Source organism: Diceros bicornis, chromosome 26, assembly GCF_020826845.1.
Source record: "Diceros bicornis minor isolate mBicDic1 chromosome 26, mDicBic1.mat.cur, whole genome shotgun sequence".
NCBI lineage: Eukaryota > Metazoa > Chordata > Mammalia > Perissodactyla > Rhinocerotidae > Diceros > Diceros bicornis.
In genome coordinates, this window is record NC_080765.1 from 46,422,073 (window position 1) to 46,439,272 (window position 17,200).

General features: G+C 61.1%; 3 protein-coding genes across 5 annotated transcripts; 1 reads left to right on the forward strand and 2 right to left on the reverse strand.

Moving 5' to 3' along the window:
* Positions 1-1,873: 1,873 nt before the first annotated feature.
* GFER (growth factor, augmenter of liver regeneration) lies at positions 1,874-4,508 on the reverse strand. Of its 2 annotated transcripts, none has more exons than XM_058570343.1 (3): positions 4,126-4,508; positions 3,577-3,770; positions 1,874-2,688 (listed from the first exon to the last, which is right to left on the reverse strand). In XM_058570343.1, the coding sequence occupies exons 1-3, from the start codon at positions 4,381-4,383 to the stop codon at positions 2,526-2,528; spliced, it is 615 nt and encodes a 204-aa protein (XP_058426326.1). In that variant the 5' UTR covers positions 4,384-4,508; the 3' UTR covers positions 1,874-2,525. The 2 variants fall into 2 exon arrangements, with proteins under 2 accessions (XP_058426326.1, XP_058426325.1); XM_058570342.1 differs by having other exon boundaries at positions 3,577-3,773.
* Positions 4,509-5,149: 641 nt separating this feature from the next.
* On the forward strand, positions 5,150-10,313 carry NOXO1 (NADPH oxidase organizer 1). 2 transcript variants are annotated; one of them, XM_058570337.1, is made up of 10 exons: positions 5,150-5,211; positions 6,460-6,537; positions 6,711-8,073; positions 8,168-8,248; positions 8,423-8,498; positions 8,618-8,795; positions 8,949-9,130; positions 9,225-9,335; positions 9,648-9,765; positions 9,847-10,313. In XM_058570337.1, exons 3-10 carry the CDS (start codon positions 8,008-8,010, stop codon positions 10,112-10,114), a joined length of 1,080 nt encoding a protein of 359 aa, XP_058426320.1. In that variant the 5' UTR covers positions 5,150-5,211; positions 6,460-6,537; positions 6,711-8,007; the 3' UTR covers positions 10,115-10,313. The 2 variants fall into 2 exon arrangements, with proteins under 2 accessions (XP_058426320.1, XP_058426319.1); XM_058570336.1 differs by having other exon boundaries at positions 9,648-10,313.
* Positions 10,314-10,465: 152 nt separating this feature from the next.
* TBL3 (transducin beta like 3) lies at positions 10,466-16,652 on the reverse strand. The gene is made up of 23 exons (XM_058568895.1): positions 16,608-16,652; positions 16,286-16,410; positions 15,137-15,188; positions 14,962-15,057; positions 14,828-14,875; positions 14,574-14,715; positions 14,416-14,500; positions 14,163-14,333; positions 14,005-14,080; positions 13,832-13,925; positions 13,575-13,756; positions 13,341-13,482; positions 13,181-13,239; positions 12,984-13,087; positions 12,313-12,460; positions 11,995-12,225; positions 11,850-11,920; positions 11,610-11,766; positions 11,480-11,538; positions 11,101-11,204; positions 10,933-11,004; positions 10,687-10,845; positions 10,466-10,601 (listed from the first exon to the last, which is right to left on the reverse strand). Exons 1-23 carry the CDS (start codon positions 16,650-16,652, stop codon positions 10,492-10,494), a joined length of 2,532 nt encoding a protein of 843 aa, XP_058424878.1. The 3' UTR covers positions 10,466-10,491.
* Positions 16,653-17,200: the final 548 nt, after the last annotated feature.

The window sequence follows — 17,200 nt, forward strand, 5'->3', positions numbered from 1 at the left end:
GCTGGGTCTCTTCCACACATCCCCCAGCCCCCCGTCAGACAGGGTCCCTTCCATCATGTTCCTTCCAGGCCAGCCTGGCAGGTGCCTGGATGACTCCTGTGTTTCTGCCTAGAGCATTGATACGAAAAGTCTACATTTTTTGGGCGTTGACAGTGCCCAGCGGGTCACAAGGACCTGTGGAGGTAGGGACTGTTATTACCCCATTGTTCAGATGGTAAATAGGCAGGCTGGTTGAGTTCTTGGATCACAGAAAGAGCTGGGATTCAAACTCAGGTCCCTGCCGTGCCATCCACGTGGACAAACGGTGATGCCTGACAGAACCCATCCCAGGGGAGGTGTGGCCAGAGGTGCTGCCCACCAGTCTTGCGTCAAGTCCCTCACACTGTGGGTCCAATCCCGTCACCTCTCACCTGTCAGCGACAGTTGGCCCTCTGTCTCGTGCATCATCCTTTTACTTGATCATTTGCGTTAGCACCCCAACATGCTACGCTTTCTTCTCTTAAAAACAAACCTCCACTCTTGACCCCACTTCCCCTCCAGCTGTCCCAAGTCACTGCTCCCCTTAGTCCAGGGGCAGTTCAGACACTGCCCTCCCCACCTTTCTGGAAATGCTTCTGATGTCACCCTCTCCTCGAGTTCCTCCTACTTCATGGGCCCTTTCTTGTCACCCTGTTCTGATTCCTTCCTCTTGTTCCACCTGTGACCTTGAAGCTGTAGTGGCCCCAGGGCGTGGTCTAGGGGCTCTTCTCCTCCCTCTATGCTCACTCCCTTGGTCTACGTGCTGACAGCTCGAGCCAGAACATTCCCTTGAACTAGAGCCCCACTTGTCTTAGCGTGGATGCCCTGGCAAAGTCTGTGGCAAAGTTAAGAGTTTTATTGGGGGTGAAACTTCGGGGAAGCCCGAGTTGGGGGAAAAGGGAAATGAGGCGGGGCAGGAGGGAGGACAAATACGGGCAGTATGTTCCTGAGCGAACCACAGGGAAGGCCAGGGAGAAGCCCTGTGCTGGGGACAGTCCATCTGGGAGAGGAAGGAGTGACTTCTGTGCTGACTGCTCCCCACCTATTTGTGTCACCCAGCCCCTCTGGGAAGCCCCTGCAGAAGCCAGCACCCCTGTGGGGCCAGTTGGGTGAAGGAGCTGAGGAGGCCAGGCCAAAGGCTGGCCTGTGCCTAGGGAGAGGCGGAGGCGCCGTGGGGATATAGGTGACCAGAGCTTTATGACCACAGGGACGGGGCACACTTGCTGGGCCACTCCAGCTGGGAGCCAAGGCCTGGGAGCAGGTGTGGCTGAGTGGATCCGGGCAGGCCCCAAAGCAGGGTCTAGGTCACCCCCAAACCTGCTCCACTTACAGCCTTCTCCATCTCCCTGCTACACAGAACAGCTCCACCCTTCCAGCTTCTCAGGCTGGAACCCTGAAGTGACCTTTGGCTCCTTTCTCTTGGTTCTACATTCAGAGTCTATCCACTGTCTTCTCCATCCGACAGGGCGAGCTTCCCTCTTAGCTGCCGCAGGGGTGCCTGCCTCATCCCAGCTCAGCAGCCAGAGAGAACTTTCAAGTCACATCTCACCTTTCCTTGGCTCCAAGTCCTCCAAGACCTTCTTGTGACTGAAGCTGGATGTTAAAACCACATCCTTGCTGGGGCCTTGAAGACCTCGTGCCATCTGACCTCCCTCACCTCTCTGACCCTCCCTCGGCTCCAGCAACTTGGCCTCCTTGCTGTTCCTGGAATATCCTGGTCCACTCTTGCCGTGGGACCTCTCTTTCCTCCTAAGGAGCCAGAACCCAGACAGGAGGAAGCAGCTGACCACAGAGGACGAGGGCAGACCCTGTCCATCGCTGCAAGTCCCAGCACAAAACACACTGAAGCCAGGTCCTCAGTCACTTCTCCAGCACTTTATTTTGGTCTCAAGCTTCAAGGAAGCTGGCCCCATGAAGCCTCTGACAGGCCTGGTGCAGCTAGCGAAGGCAACGTGCTAGATGGGAGGCAGGCAACAGGGTCGGTGGACCCTCGGAGAAGAGCCCTGCCTGTGCTTTCCCTGTAGACTGAGCAGCGTAGAGAGCTCTCCCCCAGCCCTCTTTCCTGAAGTGCAGAGCTCGCACAGTCTCTGGGGCTACAGTCACTGCAGCTGTCCCCAGCTACATGGGAGGGGAGACAATGGCCAGGCCTGGCAGGGCAGCCCAGCCAGACCTGTCGCCGTCCTGTGGGAAAGTGGGCGCCAGGGTGTGGAGTGAGCAGGAGGCCACATCCTGAATGGAAGGGACAGTCTGGGCTGCTCCTGCCTCCTTCACCTGCAGCCCCACTGGGCCTCAGCTGAGGCGGCGGCCATCAGGGTACCTGCGCAGACACTTCCACTCCTACTGCAAATGTGGGAGGGAAAGGGCCCTGTGGGCAGTGTCTGGGGACCACCTAACTGAGACACGACAGGCTCTGGCTCTGACACACTTTAATGAGTGCCTTTCCCCTCTCCAGCCGGGCTGCCCACAGGCCCTGGCTGGCTGCCCCATGGACTCCTGCTGGCTGCCGTCTAGTCGCAGGAGCCGTCCTTCCAGCCATCACGCCAGCGCTCATCTACTTGCGAGCAGTCGAAGTCTGGCTTGCCTAGCTTGCGGTTCACCTCGTTGTGCAGGCGGCACAGCCACTGGGTGAAGCATGCGCGCGTGCGTGTATCTGGCTGGTTCCTGTGTATCCTGCATGGGGGGAGCAATGGAGGATGGGGGAGGCAGCGGGCCCCCTGCCCCTGCCCCACTAGCTCCTTGCCTGCTCCACCCAGGGAGGCGAGCAGGAGCGCTGCAGTGAGCTACACCCAGAAGTGCCCTTGTGCTGAGGGACAGGAATTCCCCAAACAGGGCGGACCCTGTGACACCCACCTGGGGAGCTTGGCAACCCTGACAAGAGCCCAGGGCAAGTCATTAAGGCACAGACCAGGCAACTTTACAACCTCAGAACCATTAGGAAGCCTCACCCCAGTGTCCTTTGCCCTGGGCAGTGTATGGAAGGGGTAGAGCCAGCACAAAGGCATAACTGAAAACCACACCTGTTTCTTAGCACCTGGGGCTCTGGAACCTCAGCTCAGTAAGAGACCTCATTCTAATTGCTCAGGCTTCAAAAGGCAAGGGCAGCCCTGCCCCACACATCCAGCCCAGAAACACCTAAGGGTGCCAAACAGCGGCTCTTAGGCTCCCCAGCGAGAAAAAGGTGGCTCTTGGAAGCAAAAGCTGTGGATTCTCAAGGTCTTGAAACCAGCAGTCCTGCTCCAGAAGTCAGGCAAAGTGAAGTCATCCTTAACCTGCAGGAGCCTCCATCAGTGCTAAGCAAGGGGTCTCATGGGGGAAGCCCTCCCCGGGAGCCCTGTGGCTGCAAAAGCACCCGGCAGTAGACCCAGGCTGCTTGGCCTCTACAGGGAAAGGAGATGGCTCAGATGATCCAATCCCCACTCTGTTGGTGGTCCCCGCTGTCCGAAGCCCTCTGCCACCTCTGCACCTATTTCTCTAGGTTCCCCTTTATGACATCAGCCAGGGGACCCAGGCTCCAGGTGGCATGCTCTCCTGCCTGCAAATGATGCAGACGTAACTTACCTCTTCCTTATGTCTTCTGCACACTCCTCACACGGGTAAAATTTAGAAAATAAATGTATGAACTGGGCCATGTCTTGCTGCTGTTCTGGGGTGGGCAGGTCCGGGTAGTAGGCGGCCAGGGTGTGAAGGACAGCCCAGCTATGGCGACCCAGTTCCTCACGATCCTGAGGACAATCTTCTCTAAACTTGCTGTCCTGCTGCGGAAGGAGACCGACCAAAGGTCAGTTCAGTCTCCCCCGACCAGAAGCCCACAAAGCTCCTCTTTTTCCCACCCTAGCCGGAAACCTATTGACTCGAGACAGAAATCCTGCAGCCGATCTGGCCCACGTGTGGCTGAAAGCTGAAAGGCCAGGCCCACCTTGGGGTTAGGACTTAGTGACAGGCAACCCTGGTAAGCATAAGTCTGCAGGCATGGGGCCTGTGGGACCGCTCGGCCTGGGCCTTGGGAGGTCTGCCCAGGGCGCCTGAGAACAAGGTGTGGGGGCCGGGGCTAGGGGTCGGCAGAGCTCGCGGGCCTCTGCGGGAGGTGGCACCCCCGGGCATCTGAACCTTCTGCTGCGTCCGCATCCAGGTCTTGAAGTCTACGCAAGCCCGGCAGGGCCGCCTCTGGGAGGTGTCCTCGGCGACCTGAGAATCGGTCGGCGCCTGGGCTGGCGTCGGGGCTGAGGCGGCGGCATCTCTCCGCCCCGCGCCCCGGCCGCGCGCGTCCGTCACTAGGTCGTCCATCACCTCGGAGCGCGCGCCGCCAGGCAAGAAAGAGAAGAGGTTCCCGCCGTAGAAGCGCCTCCCCTCCCCGGGCGCCGCCATGTTGCCCGCGCAATGCCTGCCGGGCCAGCTCGGTCTCCAGAAGGGCCTCCAAGTCGGCCTCCAGGCCAGCGCGCGCGCCGCCGCCAGGGCGCGGCCACAGGAGCTGGGCGCAGGCGCGGGGGCTTGGGCCGAGTTGGGCGCGGGGGCGGGGCCCGGAGCCGGAGCCGGAGCCGGGGCGGGGGCCGGCGTGGAGGCGGGGCCGGGAGCTGCGGCCCGCGCCCGAGAGGAGGCGGAGCTGGAGGCCGGGGTTCGGGCCAAGGACGCACCGCAAGCCCGGGCCAGGGTGGAGGCGGGGCCGGTGGCCCGGGCCGGGGCGGAGGCGGGGCCAGAGGCCCGGCTCTTGGCCGCGCCCCTGGGCCTCGTTCCGCGGCCCGAGCCCGGCTTGCGTCGTCCGTGGCGGCGCTCCCGCTTTCTCCAGTAGAAGATCAGCGTGTGGTGGAAGCCGCGCCGCGGCTGCGCCGAGGACTCGGACGGCGGCCCAGGCGCCGTCCGTGTTGCAGCCCGCGACGGCCCCATCACTCCGCTCTGACCCGTCCGCGTGCCCGCAGCCAGGCTTTGTGCCCTCAGCTGGGGGCGCGCCCAGCGGCAGGCCGCGCGGTGCCATGGCAACGCGGGCAGGGCCCTGAGCGCACAGAGGACCGCGCTCTAGGACCCGGGTCCCACGGATCTGCCCTGGCGACCGGCGCCATGGCAACGAGCGCCTGGCAACGCTGGGAGGGGCGGTGCCGGCTGAGAACTCTGCGCGTGTCTCGGCTGCCGGGGGCACCGAGCGGCCCCGGATCATTAACCTGCATAAAGGGGTTACACCCACGTCGGGAGTGTCCTCAGGTATACCTTTGCTTCCATATGTACATTCATTCATTCCGCAAATATTTGTGTAATGCCTAATCTGTTCCAAGCACTGTTACAGGCGCTGGGCAGGGCGGGGCACAAGATCTGTCCCTGACCTGCTCAGTTCATAGTGTGGGGGATTAGAGTTGGCCACCCCAAAATGTGTCTCTTTGGCGTGAGGGTTATTTTGGGCTGATGAGCATTATTACTTTAAAAAACTGCAGACATGGGAGAAACTCTGAAAAGTAGAATTTACCCTTTGTAGGAGACATTTACATTTGTAAGGGAAATCTCCATCTGTAAAGGTATCTCCCTCTTTGTATCAGGAAGAAGAGGGGATGACCTTATCTCTAGCAACTCATTCATGCAGAAGGCAAGGACTTAAATCTGCATAATAACCTTACTCTTGTTTACTGTGCTTTTCTGGTAATCTCCCATAACTGACCCCCACCCCCCCAGCCCGGCCCCCAACTGTCTAAAAGAAATTTAAGATAGAAGGCCTGTCCCCAGGACAGGCCATCACCATAGATAACTCTAGATATCAGTAGACTGGGAGGGTCCTTGCTAAATCCATTCTTATCAAAGTTCTGTTTACCAAACATTTGCTTTTCCAGTTCCATGTGAATTGTTTTCCTCCCCTTTGAAGTCCCAAACCACTGCCCCCAACATCTTCCTTTGTCTTTAGCTGAAGATGGTATTTAAGATGAGAGCCTCCACCATTTTGTGGAGTTACCCAGTTTTTCCTGGGTCTCTACCATGTATACGTGTTATAAAGCTTTGTTTAATTTTCTCCTGTTATTCTGTCTCATGTCAATTTAATTCATACTCCAGCCAGAAGCACCCAGAGGGTAGAGGAAATCTCTTCTCTACAATAGTCCAGTCAAGACAGAAAAAACAAAAACAAAAATAGGAGTCACCATAGTAAATGTTCACTTACATACTGTGATGAGGGCCATGAATAGGGCATGGTGAATTGGGGAGGCTTCCCTGAGAATGAGGAATCAACTGAGGAGGGCAGTCAAGGCTGAAGCTGGAGGTGGGAGGGCCTTGGCCTCTTGCATGGGCAGAAAGGCCAGTGGGGCAGGACCTGAGGAGGGTGGTGGGAGGGGAGGTCCAGAGGTGGCCAGAGGCCCACCAAGGACCTCATAGGCTACCATGGGAGCTAGGAATTTATTCTAAGGACAGTAGGAAGATGCTGGACAGTTTTGGGCAGGGCTACACCAACCTGCAAAATCTCTTTTGCAGATTCCTCTGGAGAGTGGATTTCATGGGACCAAGTGAGGAGCGCAGGCATTGGGGGAGGGGGCTGTTGTAGTTGTTCAGGTGAGAGATGAGGGTAGGGAATATGGAGAGGGTAAGAGTGGGAAGGACCAAGGATTGCTGAGGGTGTGGAGCAGGGTCTGCCCATTGAGGGAGGGAGGGGACCTCAGAGTCCTTCTAGGTCCCTGGCTGTGAGCAAACTGGCTCTTCCCCACCTTCTCTCCTCTGTCTTCCAGGGGAGCAGAGTCTGTTCCACCCTGGATCCTGCCAGGCCAGCAGAGCCCTCAGGCCCTCAGCGTGGCTCCTCTGAAGTTCAGGAGAGTGTGACAGCCAGGCAAGAGGCACTCTGCGAATCAGGCCTGTGTCAGCAGGTGTTCATTGCCTAGGCCAAGACCAGGGAAGGTTTACAGGTTCAGAGAGAGTCACTGGTCAGACAGACAAACAAAGGCCCTCTGTCAAGGCCAGAGTGGTTTCCTGGAGGGATGCCCTAGAGTCTGACCCCTCCCTGGAGGACTTGGAGTAGGGGGAATCCCAACACAAAGCTGGTGGCCCCAACAGCAGGAAGAACCACTGTGCGCCAGGGTTGGCTGGGGCTCTGGAAATCACCCCTATAAGGAAGCAGTCCAGAGAGGTGAGGCACCTGGGCATGCCCTCTTTGGGGATTCCAGGATATTCCCCTCACCACCCCAGTTAGTGAGGGAATGGTCACTCCTGATCTCAGAGGCAGTGTTTGCAGGTAATTGTGATAAATCATGAATTAGAGGCAGCTCTCAACAGTCCTAGTCACCACCTCCCCCAACCCCCAAGTGTGGGTGACTGCAGAGATGGACCCTCTTCCTCCTGCCTTGTCTGCACCACAGGGGAACCTCTGAGGTGAGCCTGTGAGGTCCGACCCTCCCCAACACAGACAGAAAAACTGACATTAATTATCCATTTAACACAAATTTCCTCCTCTCTGACTTGAGGACACTAAGAGACCTTTCCTCCAACGTGAGGATTAAGCCAAATAAGGCACTTAAAGCCCTTAGCACTGGGCCATTGTTTCCTGATGACAACTGCAGTCAGCTCCCCAGGTGGGTTCAAAGACAGAGCCAGCGGAGGCATCCCCTGCCCACAGGCTCTCAGCAGCCCCAGCACTGCATGGGGCGTGGACAGGCGGGAGGGGTGGGCCAGGCCTGGGGGCCCTTTGATGGCTCTTCCTTCTCCTCCTCCTCCTTGGCGGACGGGAAAGAGGGCCTCAGGCAGCAGTCCTGGCACCTCCACCACCTCTTCCCTCCCCCTCTCACCAGCTCTGCCTTGGGCACCCCCCGCGCCCTGTGCTCCTGCCCCTCCACCCAGATCTTTGGCTTTGGGCACAGCGAGGAAGCTGCGAAGAACCGAGGAGCAGGGCAGCACTGCAAGGACCTGGCAGGTCTAGGGCGTTGCTGGGGAATTCCAACCAGTCTTCCGGGTGCGGGGGATCCCCCTCCTCTGAGAGGGTAGGGAGGCAGCGGGCTCAAGAAGCTGGCGACCGGGACTCAAGAGGCCACAGCGATGGCAGGCCCCCGGCACCCCGTGTCCGTGCGCGCTGCGGCCTTGGTGCAGACAGAGCGGTTCCAGGTACAACCCGACGGGGTCCCCGCCGGCTCCAATGGGGAGGGAGAGAGTTCTCGGCCCAGCCCCTTGGAGACGCCCGCAACCTTTCCTCCAACAGACGTTCGCCTTCTCTGTGCGCTGGTCGGATGACAGCGACACCTTCGTGCGCAGGAGCTGGGACGAGTTCAGGATGCTTCATGTGAGTGACCCTAGTTCCCCAAACCGGCCTCCTAGTGTATGACCCACCAATGACCCCCACCTGAGTGCCTGCCTTCTCGGGCTCCCAGCCCTTACGATCCCGGCAAGGGACCCCCGCCCTCCCAAGGGAACCCGCTGGGCTCTTGGAGACTGATACGCCTCTTCTCGCCCTCAGAAGACCCTCAAGGAAACCTTCCCGGTGGAGGCGGGCCTGCTGCGGAGATCCGACCGCGTTCTCCCCAAGCTTCCGGGTCAGGCCGGCAGGAATCCCGGGAGGGAGCGGGAGCGGCAGCGGCAGCGGCAGCGGCCGCGGCCTGGTTGGGGGAGCCCTGGGGCCGGGTCCCATGGTCTGTCCCTGTTGCGCCCGCAGACGCATCGCTGTTGGCGCGCGGCAGGCGCACGGCCCGCGGCCTCGCGCGCCTGCGGCTGCTGGAGAACTATTTGCAGACGCTGCTGGCGGCGGCGGAGCGTGTGTCCCGCAGCCCAGCGCTCACTGCCTTCTTCGCGCCGCAACCCACAGACCTGGATCCCGCGCTGCCGCCTGGCAGGTGTCTGACCCTCTCCCAACTCCCTGCCCGCGGAAGCATTTGGAGGACTGGGGATGCATGGCGGAGGGTCTACCCAGGAGCGAAGGCTAGGAAGGGGCGGGCCAATCCCCACCCACCCACCCACCTCTCACCTGCGCCCGCCGTCCTTCCCAGCCTAGTGATCCTGCCCACCCCCGAAGAGCCCCTACCCCGCCCCACGAGCAGCCTCGCCATCCGCAGCCTGGAAGCTCAGACCCTGCGCTGCCTGCAGCCTTTCCGCACCCAGGACACAAGGGATCAGCCCTTCTACGCGCAGGCCCAGGAGGCTCTGGACGTGCTGCTGCGCCACCCCTCAGGTGGGGCCAGGCAGAGGTCCAGGAACTCGCCCTTCTGCCCCTGGGTTCCCAGCGGGCCTCCAGATCTGAATCCTCGCCCACCTCTTGCACACAGGCTGGTGGCTGGTGGCGAATGAAGACCAGCAGACAGCATGGTTTCCTGCTCCTTACCTGGAGGTGGCCCCGCGCCAGGGGCGAGAGGGGGGCCAGCCTCTAGGGAGTAGTGGTATGAGACTAACCCTCCTCCTCACACCACCACCACCACTGGGAAGTATGCGCAGGGCTGGGTGGGCCACAGGAAGCACCGGAGCCAGGGGAGTGAGGTGGTGGGACAACTAGGTGGTGGCAGCAGCCCCACAGTGTGTGCTTGGTCCCCACAGCAAGCAGAAGCCCCAGTGGGTTTGAGTGGTCCGGTGTGTCCTCAGAGATCCAGGGGAGAGCCTGGGGGTGGTGACTCACCGGGAGATGATTAGGGGACTGAGAAGTGGGGGTCACGGCCTCTGCGGCCCTGTGGTGACCCCCAAGCACCCACTCCCAGGGTCCCAGTTCTGTGCTTCCTGCGCCTACGAGAGCAGACAGGCTGATGAGCTGTCAGTGCCCGCGGGGGCGCGCGTGCGTGTGCTGAAAACGTCAGACCGCGGCTGGTGGCTGTGCAGGTGTGCGGGCGTGGGGCTTTGGCTGGGGCCCAGGCTAACCGCAACCAGGCATGTGCTAACCAACTCCTGCCTTTCCCGCAGCTTCCATGGTCGCACCGGTCTTCTCCCCGCTGTGCTGCTTCGGCCCGACAGGCTGGGTGCACTCCTGAGCCGCCCAGGGCTCCACTGTGGGGCTGACAGTGGGGAGGACAGCGTGGGGGAGGCCCAAAGCTCCCCTGAGCTTTTCCAGGCCACGACCCTTCCCCCTACGGTGCCCGCCCGACCCCTACTGAGTGCCATACAGAGCCACTGCTGCACCATCACCCGTAGGGCACTGGAGCGGGACCTAAGGGGTCAGGGACCCCTTTGAAGGTGTGTGGAATTGCAGAGAGGGCTGCACTGTGCACCCCACAGCTGGAGCTGCAGGAAAGAGGCTCCAGACCCCCAGGATGACTGATGGCAGCCATACCACCCTCAGGGCTGCGGAGGAGCATTTGAGGGTGGGACTCCCTGGCTGGCAGGGCCAGGAGGCTATTTCCTCTGAGTAAAGCTCTTCTGATTGACCCACACCCCGTGTCTGTGCTGAAGGGCAGGGCCTGTTGGATGGTGGCCAGGCCAGGGCACAGGGATGGGGCTGGCTGGTGGCCCACCCTCAGAGTGGCCAAGGCTGTGCCCTAGACCTGGGGTAGGACAAAGCCCAGACAAAGAAAGGGAGCTGGGGTAGAAAAGTACAGCTTTCTGCATGTTTCAGAGGGCAGAGGGGGCAGCAGGGAGGGTGGGCAGCTTCATGTTGTGCCAGAGGAAGTCCAAGAAGGTGGCTGCCTGCAGCGTCCGGCTGAGCCGCTGAAAGTGTCGCTCTGGGGGAGGACAGCGGGCTGTCACGGGGTCCACGGAGTCTGGCTGGGCTGCTCCCTGCCCCCACCCAGGGCTGTGCCCACGTACCGGTGTAGGGCAGCAGGGCCTCAAGGGAGGCCCGCACACCCTCGTAAGCCAGCAGCTCTTCTGGGGCCTCGTGCCTCAGCAGCACGCCCAGCACAGCCTGGGCTTCATGGCAGTGCCTTGAGTTGGTGTTCCATGTGACACAGAAACGCAGCAAGGCCTCTGCAGGTGACAAGGATGGTCAAACCTGTCCTGCAGGCCACTGCACCCTTGCTAGTCACCTTCCAGCCCCCGCCTGCCTGCCCAGACCTTTTTGGTCTCGCCGCAGTTGGAACACTGTGGCTTCCAGCTTCTCGCAGGCCTCAGGGTCCCTCCGGATGGCTGTTGGAGGAGGGAAGACTGAGCCCCAGGGAAGGGGCATGACGGACCCCTGAGACACCCCCCCACCGTCTGTCTGGCCCCTGAGGCAGCACTGACCCTGGATAACAGTCAGCACAGTGTGCGGCCGGTCTAAGGAGATGGCGAGGCCCAGCGCCCGCAGGTATCGCTTCTCCTGGAGCAGGTTGTCCAGTTCTTGCTGCCTGGTGGGAAGGAGAGAGGACAGGCTACTGGGGTACCTGGCTGGGGCTGAAGAAGAGCCATCAGGAGGCTGGCTCAGGAGCCAGCAGCCCAGGCCTGAACACCCACTGGTGGTGAGCTGTGTCACCGCTCCGAGCCTCAGTTTCCCCATGCCATAAAGCAGGGGTGATGCTGATACACACTACCCTGGGAGCGGGGGGGTCATGCTAACACACGGAATGTGTCAGAGACATGGATGACATTCACAGAGGGGCTGGGTGGGGACCCCCAGACTTACCTGACCACCTGCTCCTCCTGCTTGGCCTGCTCCTCTGCCTGCTCCACCTCGGTCACATCCTAGTGTCAGACTGGAGTCAGACTGGCACCCCAACACTGCCCTACCTGCTCCACTCTCCAAGCCCACACACCTTCCAGAGAATGACACAGGAGTCACTGGCACCAGTGAGGGCACGGTCGTCCAGCCGGTTGCAGTGCAGCCCCCAGACCTTGTCCTCGTGGGCATCCAGCGTCCGCACACACTCGTTGTTCTTGATGGTCCAGAGCTTCACAAGCCCGTCAGAGCCACTGGGTTTGGAAATGGGAGGCGGCTCAGTGCTGGGGACTGTCCCTCAGCTCTCTCCAACACCTCCTGCCCCCAGCCCACTCACCTGGACAGCAGCTGTGTGCCACGGCTCACAAAGGCCACCTTCAACACAGAAGCATCGTGCCCCTCGAACGTCTGCAGGGTGGGGAGGAGGAGGTTATGAGACGTCACTGAGTGGGGGGGCCAGGCCTGGGGTGAGGGAAGCTTACCTTGAGGCAGCTGAAGTCCTGCAGCGCCCAGAGCTTGACAGTGCCATCGGCTGAGGCTGTGGCCAGCACCTGGTCCATGGGTGAGAACTGGACACACCAGAGGCCGCGCCGGTGGCCCGAGAAGACGCCCAGCAGCTGGCACTGCGGTAAGGCCCAGAGCTTGGCCGTGCGGTCCTGTGAGCCTGTGGCCAGCAGCTTGTCATTGGGAGCCACAGCCACACTGTTGATGTCCTGGTGATGGGAGCAGGTGGCAGCTTGGACCCTCATCCCAGCGAGGGCCCTGTTACACCCCCGCCCCAGTGTGCCGTGTGCAGTCACCTTCTCATGGCAGCGCTGCGTGGCCTGGGCCTGTAGGAGGACGGGGCCACTGTCTGGAGCTGTGCTCTTGGACAGCAGGGCTTCGGGGAGGGGCCACAGCTTCACGGTGCAGTCCTGGCTGCCAGTCACCAGGAAGGTCTCCTTCAGCCTGAGGTACGATTTGGGGAAGGGGGAGCCACTTGCTGAGCCCTGGCCAGCCATGTCTGCCAGTGCACAACTCAGCCCTGCAAGACCATAGGCCAGACCAGAGGAACTGTCCCAGAATGTAGACAGCCTGTGTCACCCCCACACACCTCTAGGACCACTTGCCCACACACAAGCCTGCGCCACTCTCCCTCGGTACCACCACACCTGGCGACCTGATCCCAACAACGGAACCCCCAGCCCTAGATGCAGGGAGTGCCTTCTCCACCTGGGCCTTGTTCAGTGCTATTCTCTCTGCTCTGATGCCTTTCCTATTTTATCCACTCAGTCTTAAGGCCACTTCCAAGGAACCCCCGACTAGTGCCTGGGGTGCCCCTGGCCCCTCTTTTCTGTTCCACATCCCTGGACTGTAGCCTTGAAGAGCAAGACTAAAGCCATGGCCTCCTGTCTTCCTGAGCTGCAGCCCCATCAGCAAGGCCTGGGCCTCTGCCTCTGTGACACCCTGGACCCAAGCCCTGACCAGCTACCTAGAGCAGCAGATGGTGCCCACGCTGTGTGTGTGCCCGGAGCCCTGAGCCACACAGGCCACCTTGCCAGCCTTGTTCATTCTCCAGATGCGGATGCTCTGATCCTAGCGACAAAAGGAGTGAGAACAGAGACTGGGCTAGGCTTTCTCACCTTCCCAGGTGTGACCCGTACCTCCACACCTCTTGGGGTGCCTCACCTTGGCACAGCTGGCAAAGAGCCACCCCTTCCGGAAAACATCTAAGGCCAGGACAATGTCTGGGAGGAAGTGGAGGGGGAATGGACAGAGGTCAGCTCTGGCAAGGAGGGGGCGATCCGTCCAGTATGGGGTCTTGGGGACATCAACTCGGCACCCTCACCTGTGTGGCCGTGGAGAATCTGGCAGGCCGATGTCTGCAGCTCAAACACTTTCAGGCAGGGGCTGTTGGAGGCCACGACAACGTGGGAGTCCTCAGGCCCAAGGAACCGGACATCCAACACTTCTTCGCTGTAGCCAGCAAACTGTGGGGACAGAGTGGATACAAGCCACGGCCTGCATGACGGAGGGTGGGGGCAGGGCCCCAGGACGCAGGTTGAGCAGAGGCGGCGCTCACCTGTTTTTGCAGCTGCAGGGAGCGTGCCTCATAGAGCAGCAGGTTGTGGTCAGCAGTGACACTGAGGAGCAGGCCGGCAGTGCGGGCCAGGGCACAGTGGGTCAGCTCCCGCCCGGGGCCTGGCAGCCGTGGCTGTGTGTACACACACTGCCCAGAGGCTGCCTCCCACACGCGCAGCATGCCTGTGCGGGGACAGGGCTGCTAGGGTTCACAGGTCCATGGGCCTCCCCCAGCCCCTGCTGCCTGCCCTCACACACCTTGGTCACCAGCTGTTAGGAAGTGCAGGCCCGTGGACTTCACACCCAGCTCGGGCACTGGCTCCTCTGGCAATGTCACTGCAGCCTCCACACTCTGAGGACAAGTGGGTTAGAGGTGGCAGCTCCATCTCGCCCTGCCCCCCTCACCGGCCCTGGCCCCCTGGTGTCCCCACCTCAAACACTGGCACAGTCCTTGTGGCCTGGAAGCTCTGCAGGTCCCAGACAATGCAGATTTTGTCACGGCCAGAGCTAGGGGAGACAGCCACCTTAGTTCCCGGGTTTAGCTGTGGCCCTCCCCTTCCTGCCAAGGCCTGGGTGGCCGGCCACCAACCTGAGCATGGTGTGGCCATCGGCACTAAAGGTCAGTGAGGTGACAGCACTGTAGTGGGCAGTCAGCATGGCCAGGCAGGACTGTTCCTGTAGTGACCACACACGGATGGTGGCGTCTACGGCTGAGGAGAAGAGCAGCAGGCGTGCGGGGTCCGGATGGAAAGCCACCAAACTGCAGGCAGGTGGGCAGAACCGGTGAGCTGAGCCATCAAGTGTGATGCCCTGCCCACCCACCCTCCACTGCCCCTGCTTACTGTACGACACCCGGCGACCCCCGAAAGTGGTGTGTCCCATAGTGCCGCACGATGTCCCAGACGCGCACGGCCCCATCACAGCCACCTGTGGGAACGTGTTTGAGCTGAGGGGGCTGGTGTGCCCTCCAGCCAGGCCACCCACCCAGCCAGGGCCCTACCTGTGGCTAGCAGCGTGGAGGTGGGGTCAAAGGCCATAGCAGCCACAGGGGCTGTGTGTATTGCCTTCCATAGGCGGGTGACACTGCCCTCTCGCCAGGCCCACTGAGCTAGCAGCAGTGCCCGGCTGCCCGTCACCAGCACCTGGGGGAGGATACAGTTCAGCTGGTGGGTAGAGGCATGGTCACCTGTCTCCATCGACTCAAAACTTGGTTGAGAGGTACCAGAGCCCAACTCCTGTCCCTGCCCCATATACCTCATCATCAGGGCTGAGGTCAAAGGCAGTGATATCCTCCTGGTCCTCCTAGGGACAAGAGTGGGCACACAGAGCACCATGAGAATAGGCTGCCCCCCACACTAGTGCCTCACCCTGGCTCTCCCTGCCCTCACCTGCTCCAGGCTCCGCAGCATGGCCCCCGAGGCCACATCAAGGATGTTGACTCTGGTACCACAGACGCAGAAGAGGTGCTGCCCAGTCTGGTCCAGCTAGTGACAAAGAGGTCTGAGCCAAGGCAACTCTGCAGACCCTGCCTGCCCCCCGACTCTGCCCCTCCCTGGGCTGTACCTGCACCTTCCCGCCCTTGTAGAAAGGCTCGATCTTGCGCTCGACAGCATAGCTGGAGGGAGGACACAGGGAGAGAGTGAATCACCCACCCTCGGTTCCCAGTGCCCAGCCCTGTGCTGGGTGCTCTCTCAGAGGTCAACCCAATAGGCCACTGCCCTTGAGGAGTTCCTGTGCAGCAGCAGGGATGCAGGGGGGTGGGGAGTGATGAGCTCTTCTCTCTGTTTTCTTCTTTAACCGTCTCAGCAGCGCTGTGAGGTGGGTGTCAGTACCCCCACGTTACAGAGGATTCGAGACCCAGAGCTGGTCAGTGATCTACACAGGGTTCCACAGCAGCACAGACAGTGCAACACCCAGTCTTCCCAGAGATGCCCTGGTGGGAGCAGGCCAGGCCTGGGGCCCCCCGCTGGCCGTGAGAGGCCAGGCCTGGGTACCAGCCTAGAGCAACATCCTCCTCAACATCTTCATCCCTGAGGTCCAACCTGTCCCTTCTCCAACCCTGGTTCCCTCCTCCATCTCCAGCCTGGCCTGCATCCCACTGCCCAGGCAGCCCTCATTCCTGTGGCCTCATACTGTCCTCTTCCCTCCCTCTTGGCTGCCTCCAAGCTGGTCCACCCCACTGCACTCTCCTCTCTGGACAGCTGTCCCAGCCTCTTCACTAGGCCCCTACCCACTCTCTCAAACTCTGCTGCCAGAGAGGCCTTTTAGAACACAACTCGGTTTGTGTCACCACTCTGCCTTAAAACCCTCCACTCTCCTTACTGTTTCCAAGGCTCTGCCCAGAGGAGCCTCTGCTGACCTTCCCAGTGTCACACAGGCTGTTCCCTGTATGCAGCACCTGGCTAACTCCCCTGGGAGAAGCCTGATTCCAGGATGAAACAGAGCGCCCCACCCTCAGAAGTCCTGAACCCAGTAGACCACGCAGCAGAGGTGCTCTAGGCACTGGGGCTTCCCTTTGCTAGTGATTGTCACAACCACTGACAGAAATAATGCTTAATACGTCTATCTCATCAGACTGCGCTCCACACGGTGGGGCTGGTCTGTCTCCTCCCCGGTACTAAGCACTCTTAGATGCTCAGCAAAGCTTTGGAGATTGAATACGCACAGGATTCAGGGCCTCTCAGGCCACTGAGGACCCGCCCATTTCCTGACCTCTCTTTCTGCTCCCCGGAGAAGAGGGACAGCAGGTGAAAGCTCCCCAGGCCGCCGGCCCCGGATGTGGCTCTTCTGCCGCTACCTGAGGGGTGAAGGGTCCTGCTCCCGTCCAGAACCAGCCTCTACTTCTGCTCAGTCCGCCCGTTCCTCCTCCTCTGGGATTTCTCATCCTCACCCCGCAAACCGGCTCCTAGTTTAGGTAACCGCGGCAGGCCGCGCCCGCCCGGGCTCCAGTGCCCGACCACCGGAGAGCAGCCAGTGCCGGCTCTCCCACCTTACAATACCGCAACCGCCACGACCCCCGCGGGCCAGTCCGTACGCAGGCCCCACCCTCTCCCCAGACCCGCATGGGCGCCCGGTCCATGGTCCACGGCGGGCGCCTTCGCTACGCCGGCTGCGAACCCGGCTCCCTCCCCGGGCGGCGCCCGCAGCCCCAGCGTCCCGACTCACTGGCTTTGAAGCGGCTCACTCCTGCCGCGCCTCCGCCATGCCCGCCGCCGCCGCCGCCGCCGCCGCCGCCGCCGCCGCCGCCGCCGCCGCCGCCGCGTGAGAGAGAGCGGCGCGCCGCTCTGCACTGCCGGCGCGCAGTGATGACACCACCACCCGCGACTACTATAGCGTCATCAGAACCGCGCGCTCGACGCCATCTTTGCTGTGGGCAGTGGCTGCCGCATAAGGAAGCGGAAGGTGGCAGAGGTCTTTTCGGCCTGGAGGGTGGGGCGTAGAGCGGCGTGGAAGCGGCTGGGGCAGGTCGGGTAGATTGGTAGAGGACTGGGGTTGTGAGCTGTCCCGCCTTTTAATGGAAATTTTAAAAGGCATTCGTAGGAAATATTTGTACTAAAGTAATCCAATACTCCTGCTCCCTGAGCATCCTGGGATTTGGGGGTGCGGTCCGTGAATAGATAGAGCTGT

Coding starts and splice junctions, on each gene's coding strand:
- NOXO1 (XM_058570336.1), top strand. CDS start 8,008: ATGGCAGGCCCCCGGCACCCCGTGTCCGTGCGCGCTGCGGCCTTGGTG. Junction 8,796..8,948: donor CCCGCGCTGCCGCCTGGCAG/GTGTCTGACCCT, acceptor CGTCCTTCCCAG/CCTAGTGATCCTGCCCACCC. Junction 9,336..9,647: donor CCAGCCTCTAGGGAGTAGTG/GTATGAGACTAA, acceptor ACCCACTCCCAG/GGTCCCAGTTCTGTGCTTCC.
- GFER (XM_058570342.1), bottom strand. CDS start 4,383: ATGGCGGCGCCCGGGGAGGGGAGGCGCTTCTACGGCGGGAACCTCTTC. Junction 3,774..4,125: donor GGATGCGGACGCAGCAGAAG/GTTCAGATGCCC, acceptor CTCCTTCCGCAG/CAGGACAGCAAGTTTAGAGA. Junction 2,689..3,576: donor GCAGAAGACATAAGGAAGAG/GTAAGTTACGTC, acceptor CCCCCCATGCAG/GATACACAGGAACCAGCCAG.
- TBL3 (XM_058568895.1), bottom strand. CDS start 16,652: ATGGACCGGGCGCCCATGCGGGTCTGGGGAGAGGGTGGGGCCTGC. Junction 12,461..12,983: donor GGCACCATCTGCTGCTCTAG/GTAGCTGGTCAG, acceptor ATCGTACCTCAG/GCTGAAGGAGACCTTCCTGG. Junction 10,602..10,686: donor GGCCCTGCTGCCCTACACCG/GTACGTGGGCAC, acceptor GTCCTCCCCCAG/AGCGACACTTTCAGCGGCTC.